This window comes from Schistocerca americana, chromosome 2, assembly GCF_021461395.2.
Source record: "Schistocerca americana isolate TAMUIC-IGC-003095 chromosome 2, iqSchAmer2.1, whole genome shotgun sequence".
NCBI lineage: Eukaryota > Metazoa > Arthropoda > Insecta > Orthoptera > Acrididae > Schistocerca > Schistocerca americana.
The window spans coordinates 702,225,579-702,251,706 of record NC_060120.1 but is presented as its reverse complement, the minus strand read 5'-3'; the positions used below and the strand labels follow the sequence as shown (position 1 = coordinate 702,251,706).

Sequence of the window (26,128 nt, the reverse complement as noted above, 5' to 3'; positions counted from 1 at the left end):
CAAGACTGAAGCCCCTAGAACCGCTCGGCCACTGCGGCCGGCCATCGAGTAAAACAGATGTGATATCCGACGTTTCCCAAGGAAGTGTTACAGTCACTCCGATGTTCCTGATCTACGTAAACGATTTAGAAGACAATCTGAGTAGTCATCTTGTTTTGTTTGTAGATGATGCTGTCATTTACTGTCTTATAAAGTCAGATTATCAAAACAAATTGCAAAATGATTTAGACAAGATATCTGTATGGTACAAATAGTGGCAGTTGGCTTTAAATGATGAAAAATTGGAAGTCGTCCGCATAAGTACTAAAAAGAATCCACTAATTGTCTGTTAAAGGATAAAACATACAAATCTAAAGGCTGTTCAAAATGGTTCAAATGGCTCTGAGCACTCTGGGACTTAACATCTTAGGTAATCAGTCCCCTAGAACACAGAACTACTTAAATCTAACTAACCTAAGGACATCACACACATCCATGCCCGAGACAGCATTCGAACCCACGACTGTAGTGGTCACGCTGTTCCACACTGTAGCGCCTAGAACCACTCCGCCACTCCGGCCAGCTTACTTTTAGGACGGAATTTCCTCCTTCCTCGTGGCAGTCGACTTCGTATATCATCCTTACTTTGAAAGTCGTGTGTTAATTTGGCTAATACCTCTGGTGAATATTTGTTTTATTAGCATCATTACTTCTTCGATGTACAGGTTGAACAGTAGGAGCTAAAGACTGAATCCCAGTCTGAGATCCAAGAACTTCTCTTTGTACTCCATAATTACTGCTTCTTCTTGGATGTTGCACATATTGTATATTACCCCTCTTTCCCCCGTGCTTCTACGAAGGCGCGTGGAAAAGTAATGTCTCCGAACTTATTATGTAAAAACTCTAAAACTTTTCTAAATGAAGCACATTTTCTTAACATTCCACATCTTTTTCTTCCTGTCTACGGATATATTTCTCAGTATAGACATCCTGGCAACTAACACATTTCTCACAACGAGAGACCAGTTTGTTGATACCAGCACGGTACAATGTTTGACTTTGTTGACGGACCACATTACCATCTCTGCTTGCACCGCATCATCACTTTCAAAGTGAAGTCCTCAAAGGTGTTCTCGGATGGGATCAAGTCGAGAATATACAGAGGATGATCGATGTCAGTGAAACTAAGGCGTCGGACAGCTGCAGATTTCACAGTGCTCGTGTGTGGTCTGATATTGTCATGCTGAAGGAGAGCGTACTCCATGTGTGGACGAATTCTTTGAATTCGAAACTCGATTACAGCACGCTATTTCTCACGCACGCCATGGTCACGTTAAATTGTCAATGTGAGAGTGTGAGGGTTACAGTAAACTGGCAGTGGTGCATCGGAAAAAAGCTACATGTCTCTCAGGAAGTATTCGATACGTCGAACATAGGCGTGTAACTGGCTCGGGGGAGAAGTCGGCATGGATCCTCTAGTATTGATTAGCGACGAAATTTCTGTAATAAGCACTGTTATGTTACACGCTACAATTCAGAGCCCTCAAACGGCGGAGAGTTGCAACTTGCGTCAGCAATGTGGGAAAGTCAGACGAGTAATACTCGTGACCTGTGATATCTCAACCGATACTGAGAAGAGAATACAAATTCGGAACGTTACTTTCCAGCACGCCCTCGTACCTAGTTCTCTGAGGATTCCAAACATCTTAAACCATCTTATGTTGTCGAGCTCTTTTTCCAAATCGAAGACTCCTATGGATGTCACTGGGTTTTTCTTATATTTTACTTCCATTATCAAGCACTGCACCAGAACTGGCTTTATCTTTCCTAAAGCCAAACTGATCGTCGTCCAACAGATCCCCATTATTACTTTCCCATTTTTCTGTTTATTAGTCTTGTCAGCAACGTGGATGCATGAGCTGTTGAGTGACCGAGCGGTTCTAGGCGCTACAGTCTGGAACCGCGCTACCGCTGTGGTCACAGGTTCGACTCCTGCCTCGGGCATGGGGGTTTGTGATGTCCTTAGGTTAGTTAGGTTTAAGTAGTTCTAAGTTCTAGGAGACTGATGACCACAGCAGTTAAGTCCCATAGTGCTCAGAGCCATTTTGAACATGAGCTGTTGAACTTATTGTGCTACTGTTCTCGTATTTACAGTGATTGCCGTTGCTGTCTACGGCATTTTGCAGATGAAAATCCCTTAGCATGTCTTCAGTCTCACAGATTCTGTAGATGATGAATCGTATCGTTTCGTTACCATATCTATCAAGATTTTGAATTTATGAAGTAATATCTATACCTTGTGCGTAAGTCTTCCAAAGTTCTGTCAGAATCTAAAATTTACACTCGGTCTCCAACATATTTCAAATTGACACACATTTCTTTTTATATCACGTCAGCAAAGAGTTCTTCTTACTCGTAGAGACTTTTGCACTGGTCCGCTCTGCCTTTTGCACTCTTAATGTTGACAATGGTTGTTTTGACTTTTCTATATACTTAGCATCCCCTTCCAATGACCATTTTCTTTTCAATTTCTTCACATCTTTCCTGTGCAGATATCGTTTTAGTTTCCGTCCAATTTCTATTGATGCAATTCCCAAGTGACTTCCATAGCTGCATTTCTTTTTTCTTCCTGAATATTTTTGAATTCCTTCTTTAATTGTTCAGTTGTAATATTTCTTATGTTATCCAAAGTTTTTTTACAGTTATCTTCCTTCCACATACGCTGCGGAACAAAATTAAAGCCTCACTTTTTCGAAACCCCATAACTGTCTTCCCTTGCGAAGCATAAGTTTGAAATTTGGCTCAAAGGTGCCTGCAAACTTGCTCTGTATCGAGATGTCGTCACAACCTCTCTTACTCGCATTTCACCCCTTCTTTTGACGCCTTTGCGATGGAGTTCACAAGAGCGACAGTCAGCGTTGTATCACACGGTGGCCGAGAAAATCACCTCAGGCACACCGCCGCAATGAACTGACACGAAAACGCCTCAGGGTGTAGCATAAATGTGGTCAATAAAAACGCTCCTTCCATTTGGAACTTGGCTGCCACACATTTCAAAGTCTAAATCGACAGTTCGCAATGTGATGATCAACAGAGCGACGTTCTTGACAACGTTCGGCACTGCTGCCATGCCTGGGCTTTCATCTCTACTCTAAGGACATCGTGTAGCTACAACCCCATTGAACGTGGTCCGACCCCTTTGGAATACAGCACGACTGCATAATGTGTGGGAATCAACGGCCATGGATTAGGAGCGGTTTCATTGACGCCCTAAGTATCACCCCCTGAGCCATTTTCGTGTCGAATTTGAGTGTCGGTTTGTCTGAAACATGTTCCTCGGTAGCCCAAAAGAAAACTTCGTGATTTCGCTGTTCGTCGCTGGTCTCACCTTCGTAACAGAGGCGTCAAAAGAAGGGGTGGAGCGTGAATAAGAATGTGTGTTATGACCTTCCAGTCACGTGACACGTCCACGATGGCGTTGGGCAGAGCTGCGGTGAAATCTTGTGCCAAAGTGACATCATTAACCCATCTTACAGCTCCCGTTAACTTCTGACCTGTGGCCTTTGTTCTGTATGTGTCGACACCTTGCTGCTTGAAGAGTCACACCATCCCACGCTTTTGCACCATTACAGATGAACGTTGTAGGCATCTTTGAGCCAAATTTCTAACTCATGCGTCTGAATGGGACGTGATTACTGAGTTTCAAAAGAGTGATTCTTTAATATAAATTTGACGCTTTTACTTCTGTGATTGTTCTTTTCAGAGACAACCATTCCTTTTCAGCTGACGGCCTTTTGCGTTATTCATTATCGCAGTGTCTTCAGCCCTAGAAACTTAAAACGAACCTAAACATTCCTCAGCACTTCAGTAACCGACTTCTTTACACTATGATTGTCTACGTAATGATTCTCTTAAATTTAATGAACTGTGATCTGAGTCTATATCTGCTGCTCTGCAAGCCTTAGAATCCAATATCTGATTACGGAATCTCTGCCTCATCACACTGTAATCCAGATGGCATCTACCCGAATCAGCAGACCTATTTCAAGGGTATACATGGGCATATCTCTGAAAACATTGTCGTAAAAACAAATGTTGATTGTATACGATCTAGTAAATTTCTTATTTTCCGGGGATATACATGAATCCTGTCGGGTACCTCCTTGCAGACGTTGAAGAAAACGAGATATGCATTCTTAGTGCTGAATGCAGTAGTATATGCGAAATGAAAATTCTTGAATACACAAACAACCAAATAAACAGTAAATGATCCTGAATTGTTCACTCAGCTTTAGACCACAAGCTGTAATAAAACTTCCTTGTACAAAGACTTAGTGTCGAACTGAGCCATGAACTCTGTTCTTTGGCCTTAGCGAGCAACGCTATTAGCAACTGACCCAACAAGCACAAACGCAAATTGTGTGGAGTTTTGAAAAGCAGCAGAGTGTTGTTTACTGAGTTACTTACGTGGGCACTGTCTTGGCTTAGAGAAACTATGACCTACGATGCAGCAGATCGTTTTGTCAGTAAATACAGAGTTTCTCAGAAGATCAAGATACGTTTTTATTAAAATGATCTTCCGTGTACTCTACAAGACACTACATCATTACGCGAGTGACAAAGGACTCTGTCAATTATCGACCGAGTTCGAAATCTGACATCACGGCAGTTGCATTACGACGGTTAATATTCTACGCTGTTGGATCACAACGAAATGAAATAAATGAGCTAATAATGAGGGGGGTCACCAACTTACAAATTTCCTTTACAGTTAAGACAGAAGACTACTGTTAATTATTCACATGTGAGAGAACGAGGAAAGGTTTGAGCTAAATTTCTGTTTGAAATTGAGATCACGTTAGATGAAGCCCGACCTCAGCAGGTGAGCGCTTGGAAGATATTCAACCGCGTCGTTGTTGAAGGAGTCGACGCCATTCGTTTGATATAGTATAGCAGCGTTACCGAATAATAAGTCTAGATCTTAACCCATTTGCTTTTGGCGAATAACAGAAAAGACAGAGAAATTCTATGGTAACCTACATTCTTTTATATTTCGTTAATAAAGTACGAGAAAGCGTGTATCATAAACTCTCTTCTCTCGTTCAACAGCCCATAAACATGGTACATTATGAAGTCAGGACAAAAAACATTCAAGAGCCTACATCGCATGAACTACTTCTTTATTTAAGATAACCGGTTTCGACAGCCTTTGTTCTCATCTTTAGGTCTTAAAAATCTTTTTGTTGTGAAACGTGTTCATTTTATGTAGAACTTCACGCCATATTGTTTTGTGGATAAAAATCAGCACATTATTTTAGAAAGTAAAACAGATTGCTCCTACAGTATTCTCAAAATGTAAATATTCAATCAAGTCAGGATCGCCTTTATGATTACTATGGGGATATAAAATAGAAACAAAAAAAAGAAAAAATCCCACCCCACAAATGCACACACTGGACTTATTCATTGTTGCTCAAATTTGTTAGTACCTATATAACGTATTTGACAACATTTTATCCGAAGTTGACACTAATTAACGAATAAAGTGTGAAAAAATAAAAATGTATATCCACTGCAGAGATCGTGTTTAGACAACATGTTTTTCCTTCAAGAAATGTTGGGAAAATGGAGTGAACATTATTTTGAAACGTATACAGCCAAAATGACAATAAAACGTTTTACTACACTAGAAAACAAAAATAGCTTCAAATCTTACAATCGAATGGAATATGGAAATACACAGGCTTACATGAAAGTACGTTAGCACAGGGAACTGAGAATAAAATGGAAATACATCATAACATTTAAATTAGTTCACAGCTGACAATGGTGTACGACAATGTGGTCCCTCCTCAGTATTGATCATTCTTTTGTGTACGTAAACAGTGTACTAATTACATAGGATAATTAAAATTTAGCTATCTCCAAAATTAGTCTATCTACTTAATAAAATAAACAGACAATACAACTGAAGCATCAGCACAAATAAATAACTGTTCTCAGCGTCGTCATGCATAGACAAGTACACTCTTTCCTTTATGCGGATTGGAAAAATATATGAATACTGAAAAATGAAGCAGTGTAGTTCTACAGCATTATTTATGTTGGTACGTGAAACCCTCGTTGCGAGATATGGTTAACGGCACTAATCGCAAAACATCAACTGGATGTACCTTAAATTTTCTTTTTGAATCATGTAAAACATTACAGAATGTTAGAATCCTCCGCACAGAAGTAATTAATACCTAAACATTAGTAAATATGAAGAATATGGGAAGAATCACTTTGAAGGAATGCCCACGAGCAGGATATTAGCCAGGATTTTAAAAACAGAAAGCGGAGGGCAAAAGAGCTTCCTGACAGCATCTGCGTCGGTCGATATACACCTGGGGCAGGAAAAAACGATATAGCTTGCTACCATAGGTTAAGAGAGTAACGATAGTTTCCTAATCAATAAATTTACTTGCGAACTGCACTTCTAGTGAAATAAAATCGATGATAATGTTTGTACCAACACTTCTACACATTCCGCATAGGTAAACAACTCGTGTGATATCCGCCCGCCACGATTCGAAGACAAGAATCAATCGCTCGCCTTCGGAAAGTACTCTTCCGTTCCTCCTAAGTTACAAGACGGATTTGGCATAAGTTCGCATATCCCTTCACTTCTGTTTCCCGCCCAATTATACGAAAGCGACTGCACCGAATTAAAACGTGGACCTCGTGGACTTACAAACGTAGGCTTAGGACGCTGCACATTCGCTGTTACTAACCGACCACACACTACGGGTCTAGAGTCGGGGCGCCGCGTGCGTGGATCACTGCGCTATTTACGGCCAGCACACTCGGCGATCGTATCGCTGTGCATCTCTGCAGACCGCTGTACAGAAAACGCTTCCGATCTCATTATGTGGTCCAAGAATAGCAGAGCTCGACAGTCTACCGACCATTTCCCCAATGGGAGCCATACACGCACACCCCCCTGCACATGCAGGCTGGCTGTTTAGTTCGGACAGTCTAGCATCTCCTAGCCCTGATAACTCGAAGGGAATTTCACGCAAAGAAAATTACTAAAAAACAAAGACATTCGCAAAATAAGAAATGGACATGGGTTTATAATGACATAATGTGGCCTTACTGTCCTTGAGCACAGAAAAAGTATTGGGTCGTATGTAATCGCTATTCATCCTAATGGGGAAAATGTTCTCTTTCACTAATATGTTGCACCTTTCAAGCTAGATATTTTTCGGTCGACTGGGCCTTAAGCTTCAATTTCTTTCCTTTTTGAAGAGCACCAACAGCTACTATAACGGACAACAATTTTCAAAACATGGAAAGTAGAGATAAGGGCTCTCCTTTGGTGCTTAATGTAGAATACTGAAGACTGAGAACTAGCGGAGAAGACTGAAACTTTCAGATCTTCATATCTCAGGCTTCATGAAGAAGAGTTTTCCCTTTCACTCTGCTTGATAAAACAGACGTAATAGAGGAGAAGCTGGACCGAAAAGGTAGTCTAAGGCGAGAGAAATAATAAGGCTATAAGAGGACTTATTTAATAAAGTGTGTAAGTGATTAAATGTCAGACTTGAATGTCCAATGGTTCAATCCGCAGTGTGTCACAGTATTTAAAATTCTTTCGGCTTTGAAAAACACTATTAGATATGAAATGCTCTAAATTCCACATTGATTTGGAGTCTATGTTTCTGATAACATACACCGGCAATACAGGACTTAACGACTACCCCTTTCCTACCTAAATATTTACGTTATAACCACTGGAAGGCCATATTTGGAATGGTATCTTTTCCTACCACAGAAGTATAGATGTGCTCTTCCCGTATTTAGAAACCTGTATTCTTTTTTAAAAGCAGAGTCATAGTTCATTAGTTCAGTAAGAAACTTTAGAACAAGCTATGTCGTAAATTACGCACTACATAAATAAGATAATATTTGTGCAGCTCTTATGCGTTTTTGTTCTGTCGTTTTCAATCCGAAAACTGGTTAGAAGCAGCTCTCCACTCTATTGTGTGCAAGCCCCTTCCCTTCACAATAAATACAGCAACCAACGACCTCCTAACCCGTTTACTCTACTCGAGTTTTGATGTCCCTCTACAATTTATGCCGGTAAATTTTCTTCCGTTACCAAACTGGCTATTTCCTGGTGACTCTTTTGCCTGTCCCATAAATTTTTCTCCCCATTTCCATTCAGTATCTCTTTATTAGTTACGCTATCTACTGATCTAATCTTCAGCGCCATTCTGCAGCACCACATTTCAAAAGCTTCTGGTCTTCTCTTCTTCACAATCTTTGTCGTCCACGTTTCATTTCTGTACAAGACTACAATCCGTAGAAATATCTGCAGAGAAGACTCCCAAACACTTTCATTTATATTAGATGTTAACAAATTCCTCTTTCCTAAAAATACATTTCATACTGTAACTAGTTTGCGTTTTATATCCTTTCTACTTGGACCATCGTCAATTATTTTTATGCTCAAATAGTAAAATTAATCTGCTACTGTTAGAGTGTCATTTCCTAACCTAATTCCCTCAGCAAGATAACTCGTAGGGTTAGTATTGTCTCCTGTGTGCCCACACTTCTCCGAAATGGAACCCGAACATACCCGAAGTCGGTTTCTACCAGTTTTTTCGTTCTTCTGTAAGTAATCCGTATCACGATTTTGCAGCTACCAGTGACTCGAACTGGGAAAAAACATGACACGACTTGACTCAAAGAAGCTATCGGTTGGTAGGAAGACCTGGTGCTATCTTGAAATTATCAGTTTGGTAATGGAAGTAAATTTGTGCGTGTGTGTGTGTGTGTGTGTGTGTGTGTGTGTGTGTGTGTGTGTGTGTGTGAAGGGAGGGGAGGATTGTAGGAAAGCAGAAAGAGACAAAATCCTGAATGCAGTAAGCAGGTTCAAATGGACGTAGATTGCAGTAGTCATTCGGAGATAAAAAGACTAGCACAAAGTTTACCACCATTGAGATTTATATTAAATCAGTCTTTGAACTGAAGACCCCCACAACATCGTTTTGAACAATGATATATGAAGCTGATGATTCGTTAATATTCACACACATGTCTTCTTTGGTACAGAAATTAATTCATTCTTCTTGAAATTTGAAGATTTTTTGCCTGTACTATGTACCTTATATACCAAGTCTAGCCTTGTTGCAGATAACTTCTATAATTAAATACACGTATTAATAATGTAATGAATTGGAATTTTCTGGTGAACTTATTGTATCTCGTTTATTTAACATAAGTATCTACAGTAATTATGTTGGAAAGACAAAATAATATTTTATAAACTTATTCGGTAATTGACTAATAGGAATGGTGGATAGTGAAAAAAAATTAAGTTACGTAGTAACAGCAGATGAAGGTGTGGGAGAGAGGGGGAAGAAGAGGTGTCGACGAGTAAAAGAAAAGTCAAAAGGCGTCAGCTTATACTGCACTGATGTGACAAAAGTCATAGGACAGACACACACATATACTGATGGCGGTATTATCGCATACGCAAGATATAAAAGGGCAGTACATTGGTGCGGCTGTCATTTCTACTCAGGCGATTTATGTAAATAGGCTTCTGACGTGATTATGGCCACACAACGGAGTTAACGGACTTCGAACGCGGAATAGTAATTGGAGCTAGGCGCATGTGACATACCATTTCGGAAATCGTTAGGGAATTGAATATTCCAAGGCAAACATTGTCAAGAGTATGCCGAGAACACCAAATTTCAGGCATTACCTCTCACCAAGGACAACGCATTTGCTGTCCGCCTTCACGTAACAACCGAGAGCAGTGACGTTTACGTAGAGTGATCAGGGCTAACAGACAAGCAACACTGTAAAATAACTCAGAAATCAGTGTGGGACGCAAGACGAACGTATCAGATAGGACAGGGCGTCGAAATCTAGCGTTGATTGTGTATGGCAACAGGCGAAAGACGCAGCTGCGTTTGCTGACATTACGATATAACCCACTGTGCCTCTTGGGCTCGTTATTGCATCGGTTGGACCCTAGACAACTGAAAAACCGTGGCCTGGTAGGATGACTCCAGATTTCAGTTGATTAAGAGCTGATACGAGTGTGACGCAGACACTACGAAACCATGCACTCAAATTGTCAACAAGGCAATGGCTCCATAACGGTGTGGGCTGTGTTTACATGGAATGGATTGGATATTCGGTTATTTTCGACTACTTTGAGACAATTTGTAGCCAGGCAACACTTCATGTTCCCAAATGGCAATGGAATTTTTATGGATGACAATGCGCCGTGTCACTGACCAACAACTGATCGTGATTACTTTGATGAACATTCTGGACAATTGGAACGAGTGATTTGGCCACCCAGATCGGCCGACATGAATCCCATTGAACATTTATGGGGCATAATCGACAGATTTGTTGGTGCACAAAATCCTGCATGGGCACACTTCCGCAATTATGGACGGCTATAGAGGCAGCATGGCTCATTATTTCTGCAGGGGACTTCCAGCGACTTGAGTTTATGCCACGTCGAGTTTCCGCTCTGCACCGGGAGAAAGGAGGTCCGATACGATATTACGAGGTATCCCATGACCTTTGTCACCTCAGTGCACAGAATTCGAGAGCAGAGACTTTCATCAGACACAGCTTTGCGCCGCCCCAGGCGATGTACTCAATAGCAATTTAAATGCGTGTATCAGCTGATTAGCTTCTCATGGTCGGTGTTCACAGTCATGTAGAATTTTTTAAAGGATGTCATATTCGTGGTTGACTGCAGAAATTATTTAATTCGCTATTGCAATTTCGGCCTTAGGCAATTTACAAGTGGTATTGTAGAAGATTTTGCTTCCCCTCATGCCAGAGTTCAAAATCCTCCAACATGTGTACATTTCATCTTCATGTATACATGTCTGAAGATTTTAATGTCTCACAAGCGCTGAACCAATGTCTTTTGATGTACCACTTGAAAATGGCCAAATGCCGAAACTGCAATAGTGAAATAAATAATTTCTACAGTCAACGACGAACATGATGTTCTTTAAGAGAAGCATGTATAAGTGTTTCCATAACATGACTCGAAGTACTGAAAATTATTTTTATTTGTGTGTATAACCTATGTTAGATGAGTGTCCCAAATCACCTTACCTGGAATAGGTTCCTTTGCCATCTCCTAGTAATGTTTTACAATGCTAAAGTGTCATGTTTGTAAAGAAAATATGGAAACAGTCAGTCTGTGGTTCAACTGAATAAAGAAATGTTTGTATTCAACATAAATTGCAGTGAATGTAGCACAGCACCTATTTTTTAAAGCTAATCTTTTCAAGTTAGCGTTTCAGTTTCAATTTTAAACAGCAAAGAGTTTACAAAGTTCCCTTAATTAACGTACCATATTAATAAACAGTCTTTCATTTAGTTTCAGAAATATGTCCTTGTCTAAAGCTGCTGCTCATCTGCGTTTGTACCAATATTACGTCAGCTTTGTTTTAGCTCTGTTGCCATAATACTCTTACGTTTAGAGTACTATAGAAATCAGATGTGGGTGACATCTACGGTGGGGGGGGGGGGAGGTGTCAGAGCTGGGCTGCAAACGGTCAGTATCGTCTGGACGTGGTTCCAATACTGAGAGAGTAGATGTCAGGTGGCTGTCCGACACTTCGTCATGGAAACGGTATTGTCAATCAGTCTCTTTATTTCCTAACACAGTACAACAGTGATGACGGTGGTTGGAGGAGGCCAATGCCCTCGAAGACTCGGATTCGTCTCGGCCGGCGAGAGCGAGCTAAGGAACTGTATTGTGAATAACAATAATATTCCTTATAAGTCCTCTTTACAGTGAAATAATGGTTAATAAGTGTTTCATGCCTGTGACAACACTTGTACGGAAGTTTCAGTGAAGTCAGTTACAGTTTTTCACGTCTGCTAACATTCAGTAGGAATTGTCACCAGTAGTTAGATTCGCCTTTAATTTTTGTTCTACATACTTAACGCTAAATAGTTAACTATGGTTTCCTTTGCCAAAAGTCATTGAATAGACTGTGTACATTGAGTTTCACCATACTTCTCTTGGTCGTCATAGTAATTTCATCGCCGGCCGCGGTGGTCTAGCGGTTCTAGGCGCTCAGTCTGGAACCGCGCGACTGCTACGGTCGCAGGTTCGAATCCTGCCTCGGGCATGGATGTGTGTGATGTCCTTAGGTTAGTTAGGTTTACGTAGTTCTACGTTCTAGGGGACTGGTGACCACAGATGTTAAGTCCCATAGTGCTCAGAGCCATTTGAACCATTTTTTGTAATTTCATCGGCATTACAACATAATTTATTACAAGGCTGAGACATGTTAGATGGATTCGCAGTGACCCACGTGACACGGTTTGCAGCTAAACAGACTTTCGATTTCTTAGCTGATGCCGTAAGTGATGTGCAGACTGCACTCAGGTCGGAAATGGAGGGGGAAATATCATTCGTAGTATAAGTATTACAGTTTTTGCCAGAGTAGCAAGTTTGCATTGCAATATGAATACGTCTGTACGATATCCTGATTTCCTTTATTAAGAATAAGATGGTCTATTATTTGAAGGGCCGTTAATATTGTGTTCATAACAAATGAATTATTTAATGCGGGGAGGTGAAAATGTCTTCAAAGAAATCTTTTACTCATTTCTGACAATGTCATTTGCTTATCATTGTTTTAGAGGTCTCTTACGCGTTTTTGGGATGTACCGGTCTCCAGACGCTATCGTCTGCAATACAGATCATAGATCTTTTTCCTCATGTGTGCGTGTGTGTGTGTGTGTGTGTGTGTGTGTGTGTGTGTGTGTGTGCGCGAAGCCGAAATGAGATTCCTTGATACTCATTCGTACTGCGGCTACTTTCAAAATGCGAGTACATCAGAAAGCAGATGGTGCTACCTTCATCTCGGGCTCTGTTTGCGGTGAGCAGAGGGTTAATATATCTAGCTGAACGATTCAGTTAATTTTGGAATCACTCCATTCCAAATTCGAACCAGCAGCAGAGGTTTGATAGTCATAGATGACACTGACTGGACTGTATCTTAGCAGTACTATTTTTATGCCTGTTTATTTTGAACTTCCAAGTTCATCACTACTTTGTAATGTCATGTAAACTGTCCTATAAAGTTACTGATGCACCTGTGCACCTAATTGAAATGTATCAGCGCTGTTAACTTACAGGCCTTCCTCCTCATTTGTCAAACGAGCGTGTATAATAATACGGCGCATAGACTGGTGCTGATGCTGATTAAGGGTCTGAAGAGGCCATCAGTTTCATATTCTTCCCTGCCCCCCCCCCCCCCCCTCCCCCGAAGACGAATCCTGCGTATAAAATTAATCCGATTTTCAGTTGTGAGAAAGTGTTGCAAGTGTTTGCGTATCGTGTATTTGAGACCGGTATTCACCTACTCTCCTAAAAACAGCGTACAGCATTCCTGGCTCATCAGCCCTTGTCGTTAATCACGAAAGATAAAAAAACTGTCCAGGCGTGTGCTCATCATAGAATTCCTGATCATAATGACATCTTTGTCCCTAACTCGCAGAGGACTATCTCCATGTCAGGTTTATGTGTCCTGTGACGTCCAAGTAGAGCAGCCTGGAAATTAGGGACTCATGTCAAGCCATATAAACTGCTCACTCGATCCCGATTATAAGCTATGCTCGTTATTCTTTGCCCTCCATGTCTCAGTCAAACTTAGTGATTAACATTCTAGACGTAAGGCAGAAACCTTAGGCAAAACTGATCTTAACAGCTCGTGAGAGCTTGTAGGATAAGACCCTGTTGAACTTTCCCCAGAGTGTTCTTGTTGGGTTTCGTTAAGGTGTTGCCAGATTTTAGCCAAGTGTCAGTAAGAAGTCTAAAAACCGGCAATCCTTTCTGATGGCGCTGAACAGGTTTCCAGTAGGTGGCGAGTGCTCTAGGCGTGGGACATGGGTCTTGTCGGATACTGGGTGCGTAGCTCATTGCAGAATGTACGTAGCAGCTACCTGAGGTGCAGGAAAACCAGTCGGAAGGTAGTACGCAGCACGTGCAGATGTTTACTGCCGAAGCTGTCCGCCAACGATGCACCTCCGGCCTTCTTGCTGGAGCTTTTACAGAAGACATCGGGTGACTACTGCAGGAACCGCCGGCAGACGCAGCAGTGACACTTGAGAAGTCCCAGGGACTGAAATTTGTTTGCGCATCCTCTGCTGTGGATGAAGGGGAATAAATGGAGGTGCCACCTAAACCACAAGGGAAATACGATATTTAATGATTAATGAAAACAACCTCAGCTGCAGTATTACCCATTTATTGTGCTACCACCGTTTTCGATCTTAGATCATCTTCAGGTTGCCTGCAGCTGAAATATAATAAGAAATTAGCTACAGCTACAGCATCTTAATGAATAATATAAGCACTGACAACAGTCTCCTACTAAGTCCTCATTAAGATACACTCCTGGAAATGGAAAAAAGAACACATTGACACCGGTGTGTCAGACCCACCATACTTGCTCCGGACACTGCGAGAGGGCTGTACAAGCAATGATCACACGCACGGCACAGCGGACACACCAGGAACCGCGGTGTTGGCCGTCGAATGGCGCTAGCTGCGCAGCATTTGTGCACCGCCGCCGTCAGTGTCAGCCAGTTTGCCGTGGCATACGGAGCTCCATCGCAGTCTTTAACACTGGTAGCATGCCGCGACAGCGTGGACGTGAACCTTATGTGCAGTTGACGGACTTTGAGCGAGGGCGTACAGTGGGCATGCGGGAGGCCGGGTGGACGTACCGCCGAATTGCTCAACACGTGGGGTGTGAGGTCTCCACAGTACATCGATGTTGTCGCCAGTGGTCGGCGGAAGGTGCACGTGCCCGTCGACCTGGGACCGGACCGCAGCGACGCACGGATGCACGCCAAGACCGTAGGATCCTACGCAGTGCCGTAGGGGACCGCACCGCCACTTCCCAGCAAATTAGAGACACTGTTGCTCCTGGGGTATCGGCGAGGACCATTCGCAACCGTCTCCACGAAGCTGGGCTACGGTCCCGCACACCGTTAGGCCGTCTTCCGCTCACGCCCCAACATCGTGCAGTGGTGTCGCGACAGGCGTGAGTGGAGGGACGAATGGAGACGTGTCGTCTTCAGCGATGAGAGTCGCTTCTGCCTTGGTGCCAATGATGGTCGAATGCGTGTTGGGCGCCGTGCAGGTGAGCGCCACAATCAGGACTGCATACGACCGAGGCACAGAGGGCCAACACCCGGCATCATGGTGTGGGGAGCGATCTCCTACACTGGCCGTACACCACTGGTGATCGTCGAGGGGACACTGAATAGTGCACGGTACATCCAAACCGTCATCGAACCCATCGTTCTACCATTCCTAGACCGGCAAGGGAACTTGCTGTTCCAACAGGACAATGCACGTCCGCATGTATCCCGTGCCACCCAACGTGCTCTAGAAGGTGTAAGTCAACTACTCTGGCCAGCAAGATCTCCGGATCTGTCCCCCATTGAGCATGTTTGGGACTGGATGAAGCGTCGTCTCACGCGGTCTGCACGTCCAGCACGAACGCTGGTCCAACTGAGGCGCCAGGTGGAAATGGCATGGCAAGCCGTTCCACAGGACTACATCCAGCATCTCTACGATCGTCTCCATGGGAGAATAGCAGCTTGCATTGCTGCGAAAGGTGGATATACACTGTACTAGTGCCGACATTGTGCATGCTCTGTTGCCTGTGTCTATGTGCCTGTGGTTCTGTCAGTGTGATCATGTGATGTATCTGAGCCCAGGAATGTGTCAATAAAGTTTCCCCTTCCTGGGACAATGAATTCACGGTGTTCTTATTTCAATTTCCAGGAGTGTATATTAAAATCATAAGTAGTCTGGTTGACATGTGTAATATTAAAGATAATATGCAGAAAGTCTGATCATAAACGTTATGCCGATAGCCTGCCGAAAGTATGGCGAGCAGACACGGCTTCCCGCATACAGTAAACAGTCCATATGGGGGCCTCTCCACGGCAGAGGTAACGTGGAAGCATAATATTTGGCCTCTCTCGAAAGCGCTAATCGATTGTGCGGTCATAACATATGCAATTATGAGAGGTGCTTTCTCTATTCGGTTCTCCTATTCATTACCGACATACTCACACCAACGCTTCACCAACTTGCTGGTCTATAGAAATCACTAAAAGAATACACCACACAGTTCCACATACGTTTTATCTGAAACCAATTCTTCTAGGTTATTAACAACTCAGTTAACGATACTAAACGGGGAGTAAGCTGATACAACTATTTTAGTGCCCACCATATTACACAGAAAAAAACTAGCTTGTAGTCTGTCATTACGAATCCAAAATTACGCAGTAACTAAAATAATTAGAAGTTGACACCCTCAAAATAGAGGCCCCTGTCAATTATTCCTCAGACTCAATCATTCTCCATGAATTACTGGTGCCCTTAAGCCTTAAAGGCACGTAATAAAAGTTTTTAGAATAAGTAATATGTTGCACGGCGACTGTTTTTGGAACATAAACGGACTAAATTTCATCAGTAATCCTCTGCGTGACGCACAACTTCCTTCTACGTATTTGCTATTAATCCTACTGGGTAAGGACCCAAGACTGAGAAATAATATCAACAATCCATCGAATGAATATTTTGTAATTGTTTGTTTGTTTGTTTGTGTGTGTGTGTGTGTGTGTGTGTGTGTGTGTGTGTGTGTTCGTTCGTGCGTAAGTGAGCTCGTGTTTAATCCAATAAAAGGCATTGGATTTACAGTGAAACTACAGTTTTTCACGATAAGTTATCCGAAACACTTTATTCTTTTAATTCTTCTAAACACAGTAATTTGATCATTTCAACAGTATAAATAATCATTAGTACTTAACTATTTGTACGTTTGGAAGATTGATAAGAAACAATTTAGTATCATGACACTTCATCTTTCGACTGGCGCTCATGGAAGCTCCTACATCAAGTGCGTACTTACTCATCAAACGAACACGCAACAATCAGCAGTCATCAATTACTGAATTCCCTTAACATCAATGTGTGGAAACAGACTCGATGCTAAGAAAATCTACTACCGCCATAAGAATGTAGATAGTTACGTAACAGTCACATACATATTCCTTGTTGGAATCAGACATAAAGATCAAGAGAACATCTGTTCTTCTGAATACCGTCAAGAAATTTCTGGAATCTTATATCGAAAATGAAAAATCAGTCATCATTATGGAGAAGTCTTGCAAACACGTTACGAATCTTCTGAGTCTGTAGGTTCGGTCCAGCTAAGGTGAAAGCTGTACACTAAGTTTACAGAATACAGTGCGTGTCGTGAGCAGGTACATCTACATCTAGTGCTTCTTCTTCTTTTTGTTGTTCACTTGTATGGGCCTCTGCTGACGCCAGAACTCTTCTCTGGTCTTGAGGAATTCGATGCCTTCCTCCGCCTCCGTCAAGATGTGACTCGCAGCTTCCTGCCGCAGGCATTTAATATCTGAAATACAAGTAGACAGTTAATCTAGATTTAAAACGAAATAAATTTAATTTTAACATCTGTTCGAGGTGAAAACTAAAACGTAGCACCTTTGATCCTTTAATGTGGGACCATTAGCTCAATAATTTTTTAAAATATTTTGATCTAAAAGTATTTTCAAAACAACATTTCGCACCTTTGCATATAAACAGGTCAGCAACATGTAGCACGCAAATTTTTTGTATCTAAAGTACCTAGGTAAATGACGGACTACAGCAACGAATAGGAATTAAACTAGGAAAAAGTATGCATTCTTAGATTTTTAAAAGGGTGAAATAACTGAGCAATGATTGTTACCTAACATCTATTGACTGCGGAAAGAATTAGGGAAGTCTGGGACAAAGTTAAAGCATTTATAATTCTGAATCAATACGTACATTTCATTACTTACAGAGGGCAGACAGAACCGTGAACAACTTCCCTACTTAAAACGAGACAGTCTGAGAAACTATGAATATGAATAGTTATTGGGTGATAGTCGTCAGGCTGCCATTGGTAGCCCATCGTTCACAGTTAATTGTAGCAGTTGGTCGTAAAAGAAGGGGAACGAAACGAGACGCGCTACAAGCAAACTATATGTCATCACTGGTTCAAGAGCGTGGCAAAGCACAACCGACACCTCACCAGGTGGTAGCACCGTAGCGATCACCTCCGAAAATCAGAGTGTGGAGGCTGTAATGGCGTACGCTCGAGTATCCTTACAAGCTGAGTGCAGCCACACGCTACACGTCTATATGCCACTGAACCTGCGTAGCACAACAATTAAACTTCGACCGGCACTTTTTTTAAAAAAATACTGTTCGCACAGAATCACCATTACTAAATTTAATCAAAGTGTAATGTGCATGGAACCACGTTTATTTAGAAAAGAAAACATTGGTTGCTTTAAATTTTACTATTATTTTTTTCATAAAAGTACAAGGTGGCATGCGTTTTTTAATTTTTTGTGCCCTATATTCTTGTTCATGTATGATGAGATGTCATTTAGAGCCAGATCTTATAGACACAACAATTTTTCTAGGAACTCCTTCAGGTTCAGTTCCATGGGCTTCAATCCTTGAAGTTTTCGTTAAGTTGGTACTTCTTTGTTGTGGTATAAGGGTTGATAGCTAAACTACCCACGTGAAAATCCACCCACACTAGGTAAACCCTGCTCTAGACTGACGAGACTCCGGCTATCAAATGACTCCTCAGACAGAGCCTCTGCCACCAAGTCAACGGGTTTGTAAAGAGGTGGATTAGTTGCTGCTTGTCACGGCGCTTTCTCGCTCTCAGACAAGAAACTTTATCTAAAATGGACGAACCACTCGTTATCAACGGTACAAGTAAGTCTCCAACGGCGAAACAGACGTCAGTACAGTGTTGTACTCCACTGCAAGCTAGCCTTCCGTCTGGAAGCTCTGGTTGCACGGGGCAGCCTAAACGGTAGGCGGAGCGAGACCGATAGCAATTCGTGCGGCCTACCGTACGGGACGCCAGCACAACAGGAACTCTGTTGCACGTTGGCAGTCATCCGCGACAAATAGTGCTCAGTTTCAGTTCAAACCAGCAATAAGCCCCGATCGATAGCAGTTCCAATTCCACTGCACTCAGAAATTCAATCGAAGCTCACCCCCTGAGGAGCAGCGGTCTGTTCGCCGTAGGAATCGTCAGGCTTGCCGACGACAGGTCCGATTAGGCATCAGCTGTGCAGCGACAAAGCAAGTCATAACCACGGAGCAATATCTACACCGGGAAGAGGATAGTCGTGTTCACCGATTTAGTTTTTGTCTCTGACCAGGACACACGCACACGCTAACACTACTACGAGAATGTCGAGAAACTCCATATTTCCAAAATATTAAACGTTTCAGAATACACAAAGAACATTCCAGGTCTTAAATTACGTTGAAATTCTATTTAGTTTTTTTAGTTAAAAGAAATGTAGAGGGAAAAATGCCAATGCGCTGTAGATAATTTTGACGTTTAGTTAAAATTTATTTATTTAACGTGCGGGCTTTCTCAACATCTTGTAATAGAATAAATCATTACTTACGTCATGCTTTATTGTTTTTATGGAGGAAATAAAACAAATTACATCCATTTTTCATTCTCTTTGGCATTATACTCTACATATGGTTCATTGTTTGACACATCTTGGCCAATTGCGTCTGTCAGAGTAGAATCTCTGGATGATTTCTTCCTCTTGTAGGAATGGTTGAAATCGTCTTAGGTCATTCATTCTCTTCTCACTTATAAGAAAATGATGTTGATAAGCCTGACTCATAAGGCTTGGTGGATTTACAGATGGATCGACCAGTTGGAATGTGTACTCTTCTGCTCCATCAACGAATGGACTAAATTTAAAAACACCAGGTCTTTCATATGAACAGCCGAACTGCATGAATGTTACACATTGAAACTGCTTATGGATTTGTTTTTGCGTAGTCCTTCCTCGAGTTTCAACGGAAATAGCAGTCTTTCGGTGGAACTTAGGCCACCATTCCTTAAAATTTATCACCTGTTCTGGTATTTTCGCTTCAAAATTCTTCTTTGTGCTGGACCCTATTATTAACTGTGGGCATTCTTTCAGCAAAAATGTCGTATCCATATTTCTAATTTATTTTTATTTTTTTTTTGCCATACTGAAATCTCTGTCAGACGGAAGGTAAGAGTGACCTCATGGCTGATTAACTGAAATCCTCCCAGTGCTACAAGAATTTTAAAACATCTCATCATTGGATGCTTTTTATTTTGGCCTCCACAAGAGTCAGAGGACAAGAAAAGTTACTTATAATGTTGCCAAAAATTTTCGTTTATTTAATCAAAAGTAAATTAACAGATTTCATTGTGGCTTTCCGTACTATTCCTTCATCACAGAGGTAAAACCTGGTACTTCCACTTGTAAGTCATGCACAATAAAGACATTTACTGATAGCTGCCGCAAGTATAAAGTGTGTAATGTTGGTATCTGAGGCAACGAAATGTTCTGCATAAAATCAAACGAGAGACCTGCAATGGCAGAATCTGTCTGTTTTCTCATTAACTGCAAGTAATTTATGATGTTTGTCTGTAGCGTCACCATTGTCTAACATTTCATAACCAATGACAATAGAAATTGATTAAAGTAAAAAGTAAGTGGCAATATCGATTATTCTTTCTGTTTACGACAGCGCTGAAACCTAAAACTCTGAGAAAGACCATATATTTTTTACATGTGGGGTTTCTCATTAGTTTAGGTTATACAGTGGCCGATAACACAGAAAATGCCGGAACATAAGGGATTTCTCTATATGACGATCGGTGTATAGACTTTAGGTACAAATTCGTAGGTTACTCATTTTTATCACAAAATGAACATGAGGGGTTTCTCAATATTCCCATTCGTACAACAATCATGTGAGGGCTGAGTATTTGAGTTTAAGAATATATCAGTGTTTTTTACACAGGCCTCATAATACTGAAAATAGCTTCATCAGACATTGTCGAAGGAACGTCATCACGATGTAACACAACACAGGGACAGCTCGAAGGCCACTATTTCAGGCACCTGGAAAGAAACTGGGACATCAAAAATGAAGAGATTGAAGTAAAGGTTTCAGAGAAGAGGAGAGCCTTGAAAGCTTGGTGAAATAACGTGAACTCTCTCACCAGAAAGAAGTTTTGCGTCTTGCAAAAGCAAATGTACAAAGAACTACCTGTGCGCTGAAGAAAGAGTGTTGGCTAATAAAAGTCGAATAATGATCATATCTTGCAGGCAAAGGTATACGATAGTTCTTCAAAGCCAAAAAAGTAATGTATGGTCCCACCAGCTCTGCTAGAAATCCCCTTTGGTCCAGTGATAAGAGTATACCTATAAATATCAGTGTTCTATCATGAACAAGTGGAAGGGACATTCTGAAAATCTTCTGTAATGGAGCAACCACCCATTAAAGATCAGCTTCACTTCCCACTAGATTTGGAGTTAAGAGAGCTGCCAGTCAAGCAACACAGGGCAACTGAGCCTAAAGGTACACGACAGGAAGCTTTCAAAGAAGTTGGTCAGGAGGTCAAAAGACACATATAAGTTCATCAACTGATTGTCAAAATTTGGAACACTGAAGAAATCCCTCCTGATTTCAGAAATAGTTTGATGGTGCCCATCCACAGGAAAGCATATCGCACAGACTGCAATGACCGCCACAAAATATCGTCACTGTCTACCTTGGAAAAATTAATTACTCGAATTCTCGCAAATCGTGCTATGCCCATAGTGAAGAAATTACTGCCAGAAAGACGACGTGGCTTCGAGCCTTCTAAAGGAACCGCAACTCGTCACCTTCAGGGAAAATAGAAGGAAGCAAATGTAAATTTTACACTGTCTTAGGCATTTTTCTCGAAATCGTGAACGTTTATGGAAGATTTTACTTCCACAGACATTTATTGCCATATTAAAATTACTCTGAAGAGATGCAACAGCAGCTGTCATTGATAACGATTTCGTTTGTGAGCCGTCCTATACCAATACCGGTATTGAGCAGAGATGTGTGATTGCCTCAGTTATTTTCCTCCTCTGTCGTCTTTGTCATGAAGTTCATAGAAAAGATGTTCTTCCTCAAAGAATACAGTTAACTTACAGGATGGGTATGAAACTGTTAATACGAACCGTCTAAAACGATGGGCTCTAAGTTCTTCTGCATTATGCGGTTGTAACTCAGTCCAAAGAACAGCTAGGTTTAATTCTGAATGCCATCTCCACAGTATACAAAAAGACTGATTTCAACCAGAACCTCGGGAGGAATATCAGTATCACCATCGGCGGAGTGAGTTTGGCTATCTCAGCAAAGTCCTCTCAAATGCAAATATAGATTCGGAAATTCATTAAAGAATTAACCGTGCTGGAGCTCCTTTGACCGACTAAGATCTCGAGAATTCTACATTCATGATGTCAATTTTGCAACAAAGGTCCCCATATAAAATTCAGTTTCCCACCCTTTTTTATGGTCCTCAATTATGAACATGCTACAGACGCCACCTTAAAAAGTTGGAACATTATCACCAGCGATACCTGAGGAGGATCTGCAGACATGGCTTCTTAGACACACAAATATCAGCATCCTTGAAGAGGCACCTAGAACCAGTATAAAAGTGCTGGTTTTAAGATGCCAGTTACGATAAGCAGGGAATTTATTCTTACACTTAGCACGTAGAGGGCTCGATGGTCCTTCCGTGAACTGTCGATATGCTTGTGTTTCTAGCATAGAACAGGACGAGATGTGGCCTGGGCCGCATCGTCGGACAAGCAGACTTTGCAAATTACACGGTAACCGCAGCATATATTAGGCCTCAGTCTGTTGAGGGATACCTCCACAACACCATACAGCCCGTCCTGCTTCGTTCTGTTTGTTCTGAAGAAGAACACCCCTACGAACACTGCTCGCATTACGCAGCGATCTCTCCCCAAACTTTCATCAACTTTCTTAATCAAATCTGTCCCTCGCTGAATACGTGCAGGACGCTATGAGACGGCGTATGGTTAGATCCACGTTACCTGAATCGTTTCCTCATCAGTTACGCAAGATCTCAGTGACACTGCAGGAAGACACAGAGTTCGCTTAAGGAAGCTCAGCGGTTCGGGTTCCCGTCTGGTCATTAAAATTTAGGCTTTCCTATATCGAATAAGGAAAATGCGCCGTTCCTAATACCTTCATCGTCAATGGGCCTTTAAACCTTAATTTTGCTTCGTTCCTCCATACAATACAACGTCCAGTATCTCAATGACTTCCTCCACTGGTGACTGCAGGATGACAGTGTAGCTGCAGAAGGCTATCGAGGACAATGAATGTATAGCCCAAGACAATTTATTTGTAGCTACACTAACACGTGGTTATGAATGTACACAGAAAACATTACATTTATAATCTTCATTTGTGTGGTACCATTAGATGATGGTGCTTATTTTTCACAGTCCACTGTAATGAGTTCAAAATTTCTTCAGAACTGACAAGGAGGTAGTGTGGGTGAGACAGATGCGGGAGGCATGGCACCCATTCAGCTGTCTCCCAAGACCTGTATTCGAGGCTACCATCTGCAGTTGCGAAAACATTACCCCTACGACACAAACCTTCCCGCTTCCTCTGTGAATCAGTTTCAGAGAACTTGCGGTCTTGTGTGGTCGGTGAGCGATATCAATTTTTTGTTTTCATTTATTACAGTTGCAAAAGCTGATGTTTTTCTTCTTTAAATGATCTCTTTCTATACTGGTTATATGTGCCTATGCAAGTATGCTGACATAGTGTTTTGTGTGCTGTTGATTCTGAACCATGTCAGAAGCAAGTTCATCACATTTTATCAGTGGAAAATTTCCATGTCACTTTCAGGGCTAGGAGATAGATGTATGAAATCAGTCGAGAGAAATTGTTTATGTTTAACATCATTGCTCAAAGTAAGAAAAAACTAAATTTCTGCCTGCTTCTCTCATTAACAAGGAAATCGAGGATAACTATTGATGGTTTGAATGTAAACAGAAGAACCTATGAAGGTTAGTAAGGTAGTGTTGGATAAAGATGATGAAACTGAAAGGAATCAAATCTGCAGACTCTGAGGATAAAAGGTTGTGTGAATAAGTCAACTACCGACATATGCTGAGGAAGTGATACGTCGTAATGTTTATCACTACTACTCCAGAAAGGAACATCCGGTACTCATCACATTTTGGTTATCCTTAAGAAAGCAGGCCTCTGCTAAGTCAGTCGCACATAATTACAGTTCCGCCAGCCCGGGCTTCAGCTATGGACATTTCTGTAGCTCTAAGATGCCGACAGATAAAGAGTTTCTGGCTGTTCTTCTGACCAACAAGCTTCTTGTGCCATTTCATTCCTTCTGTACTACTGCCCTACATTTATTTTAGATGTTTACTCAAATTCGACTGGGAAATATTGAGGAATTTGCTTAATACGATGATAATAAGACTGACATTAATTCAATTGCATGTATTCATTACTATACATATTGTCATATTATTATATTGCTCCAGTACAATGCAAACTGTAATGTTGACTAACTAAGAATGGGTAAATAGATGCGAGAGAAAGCCTGTATGCCCTCATCTTGATAGGTGTAATAATACCATAAATAAAACAAAGAATGAAGAATATGTAGCTCAATGGCAATTTTTACTTTTTTTACCTTTAACCAGATATGCGAAGTGAATACTGTCGAGAGGCTTGACACGTGACCAGAACTTTATGCGTCACATTTAACTCTGTATTTATAGATGTAAAATACTCTTTCATCCCAAACATTTCCTCATTTCTTTTTGTGCCATGAACGGTTTCATTCCATAGGATCGTCTTCAGATATGTCTGTCTTACATTAAAAAAAGGGTTATTTTTCACTTCAGTGGTCTACCAACTTGTTTCCTTGCCTTGAGACAACTAAGAAATATACAGAGGGCTAAGCACCCAGTGCGAGTATAACCAATAGCTATACAAACCATATACAGACAACCACAGTCTGCGACTGTATATATTAAGATTAAAAAGAGCGGTGCAAACAATCGGGAACATACGCGAAAGTAAGTAGGAAATTAGTCCCGATGACATATTACGGAAAATCTCACAATAAATAGAAGTTTAAGAACACATCGGTCGAATGAGACTTCCGGATCAATAAAAATCTATAACAACGGCTTAGGCACAAGACTGGTAGTAAACAAAATAAATTTTCATAATCAGAAGTCTACAAGATAAACTGCAGTAACAGTGGAAATTTTTATGTTGGACAGACGGACAGCCATATTAACAATATATTCAGAGAACTTTGGATTCCGCAAAAGGAAACTGCATTTGAACTACATCTTACAGAACATAAGCATACCGCAACGAACACAGACAACATATATATTGCTCCAAAAGGCGTTATCGAACATCTTAAAAAAAGTGCAAATTTGCGGCCACAATAAATAGCGCCCCAACAAAATTCTGACTGAACAGAAGGAATTCACTCCAAATTAATATTTTTCGTTAACAATACCCCGTACTAATCCCAGCATATCTTATTGTTTTCCTGGCTTAATTCGTTTTAATATTTGTTCCTAGCCGCGCTCCCCCAAAGTCCTTCCTGATATACAGTTTGTTAGTACCTGGTATCGGCGACGCCGAGGTCTTCACACGCTGGCTATGCACACGGTTTCTTTTGATATTTGGCTTGCTACGTCCAACTTCTTTCGTGTGAGGTTGAAATGCAGCTTCAGCGGTGGATCACGATCTTACTGTCTCGGTGGATGGTAAAACTGTTCCATTCTACAATGATGTCATTCCAAAGGCATCACTCGAGTGCACGTTGAAGGTGTGGCGATGGAACTTGAAGTGCCATACCACCCTCCGACGGTGGAAGTTCAAGTTGGAGGCAGGAGGTAACATAACTACTAACGAAATTAGGTACCAAAAAGGCGGTTTACGATGGTCGACACCCATCTAATGGTCAAGTTAACACTAACGCATCATTAGTGGCCGTAACAGGACTGTTGTTAGCCATGGTCGGAATCAGAGTCTTCAAGGATGTGGAGAGGAACAGGGTGTCGGTGCCAGTGCCGGGGAGTCGTGCCAATGTGTTTTAAGCATGCTCCCGTGTCGCGTAGGGCTTCCACTTTG

At 41.5% G+C, this 26,128-nt stretch overlaps 1 protein-coding gene across 1 annotated transcript in view; it reads right to left on the bottom strand.

Annotated features, from left to right (window-relative positions):
- Positions 1 to 17,334: 17,334 nt before the first annotated feature.
- Positions 17,335 to 26,128, bottom strand: part of LOC124594356 (outer dynein arm-docking complex subunit 4-like) — a 109,271-nt gene continuing 100,477 nt past the window's right edge. Inside the window, exon 6 of the mRNA XM_047132724.1 lies at positions 17,335 to 17,477. Within this exon, the coding sequence (XP_046988680.1) occupies positions 17,335 to 17,477 (143 nt within the window). The remainder of the gene's footprint in view (positions 17,478 to 26,128) is intronic.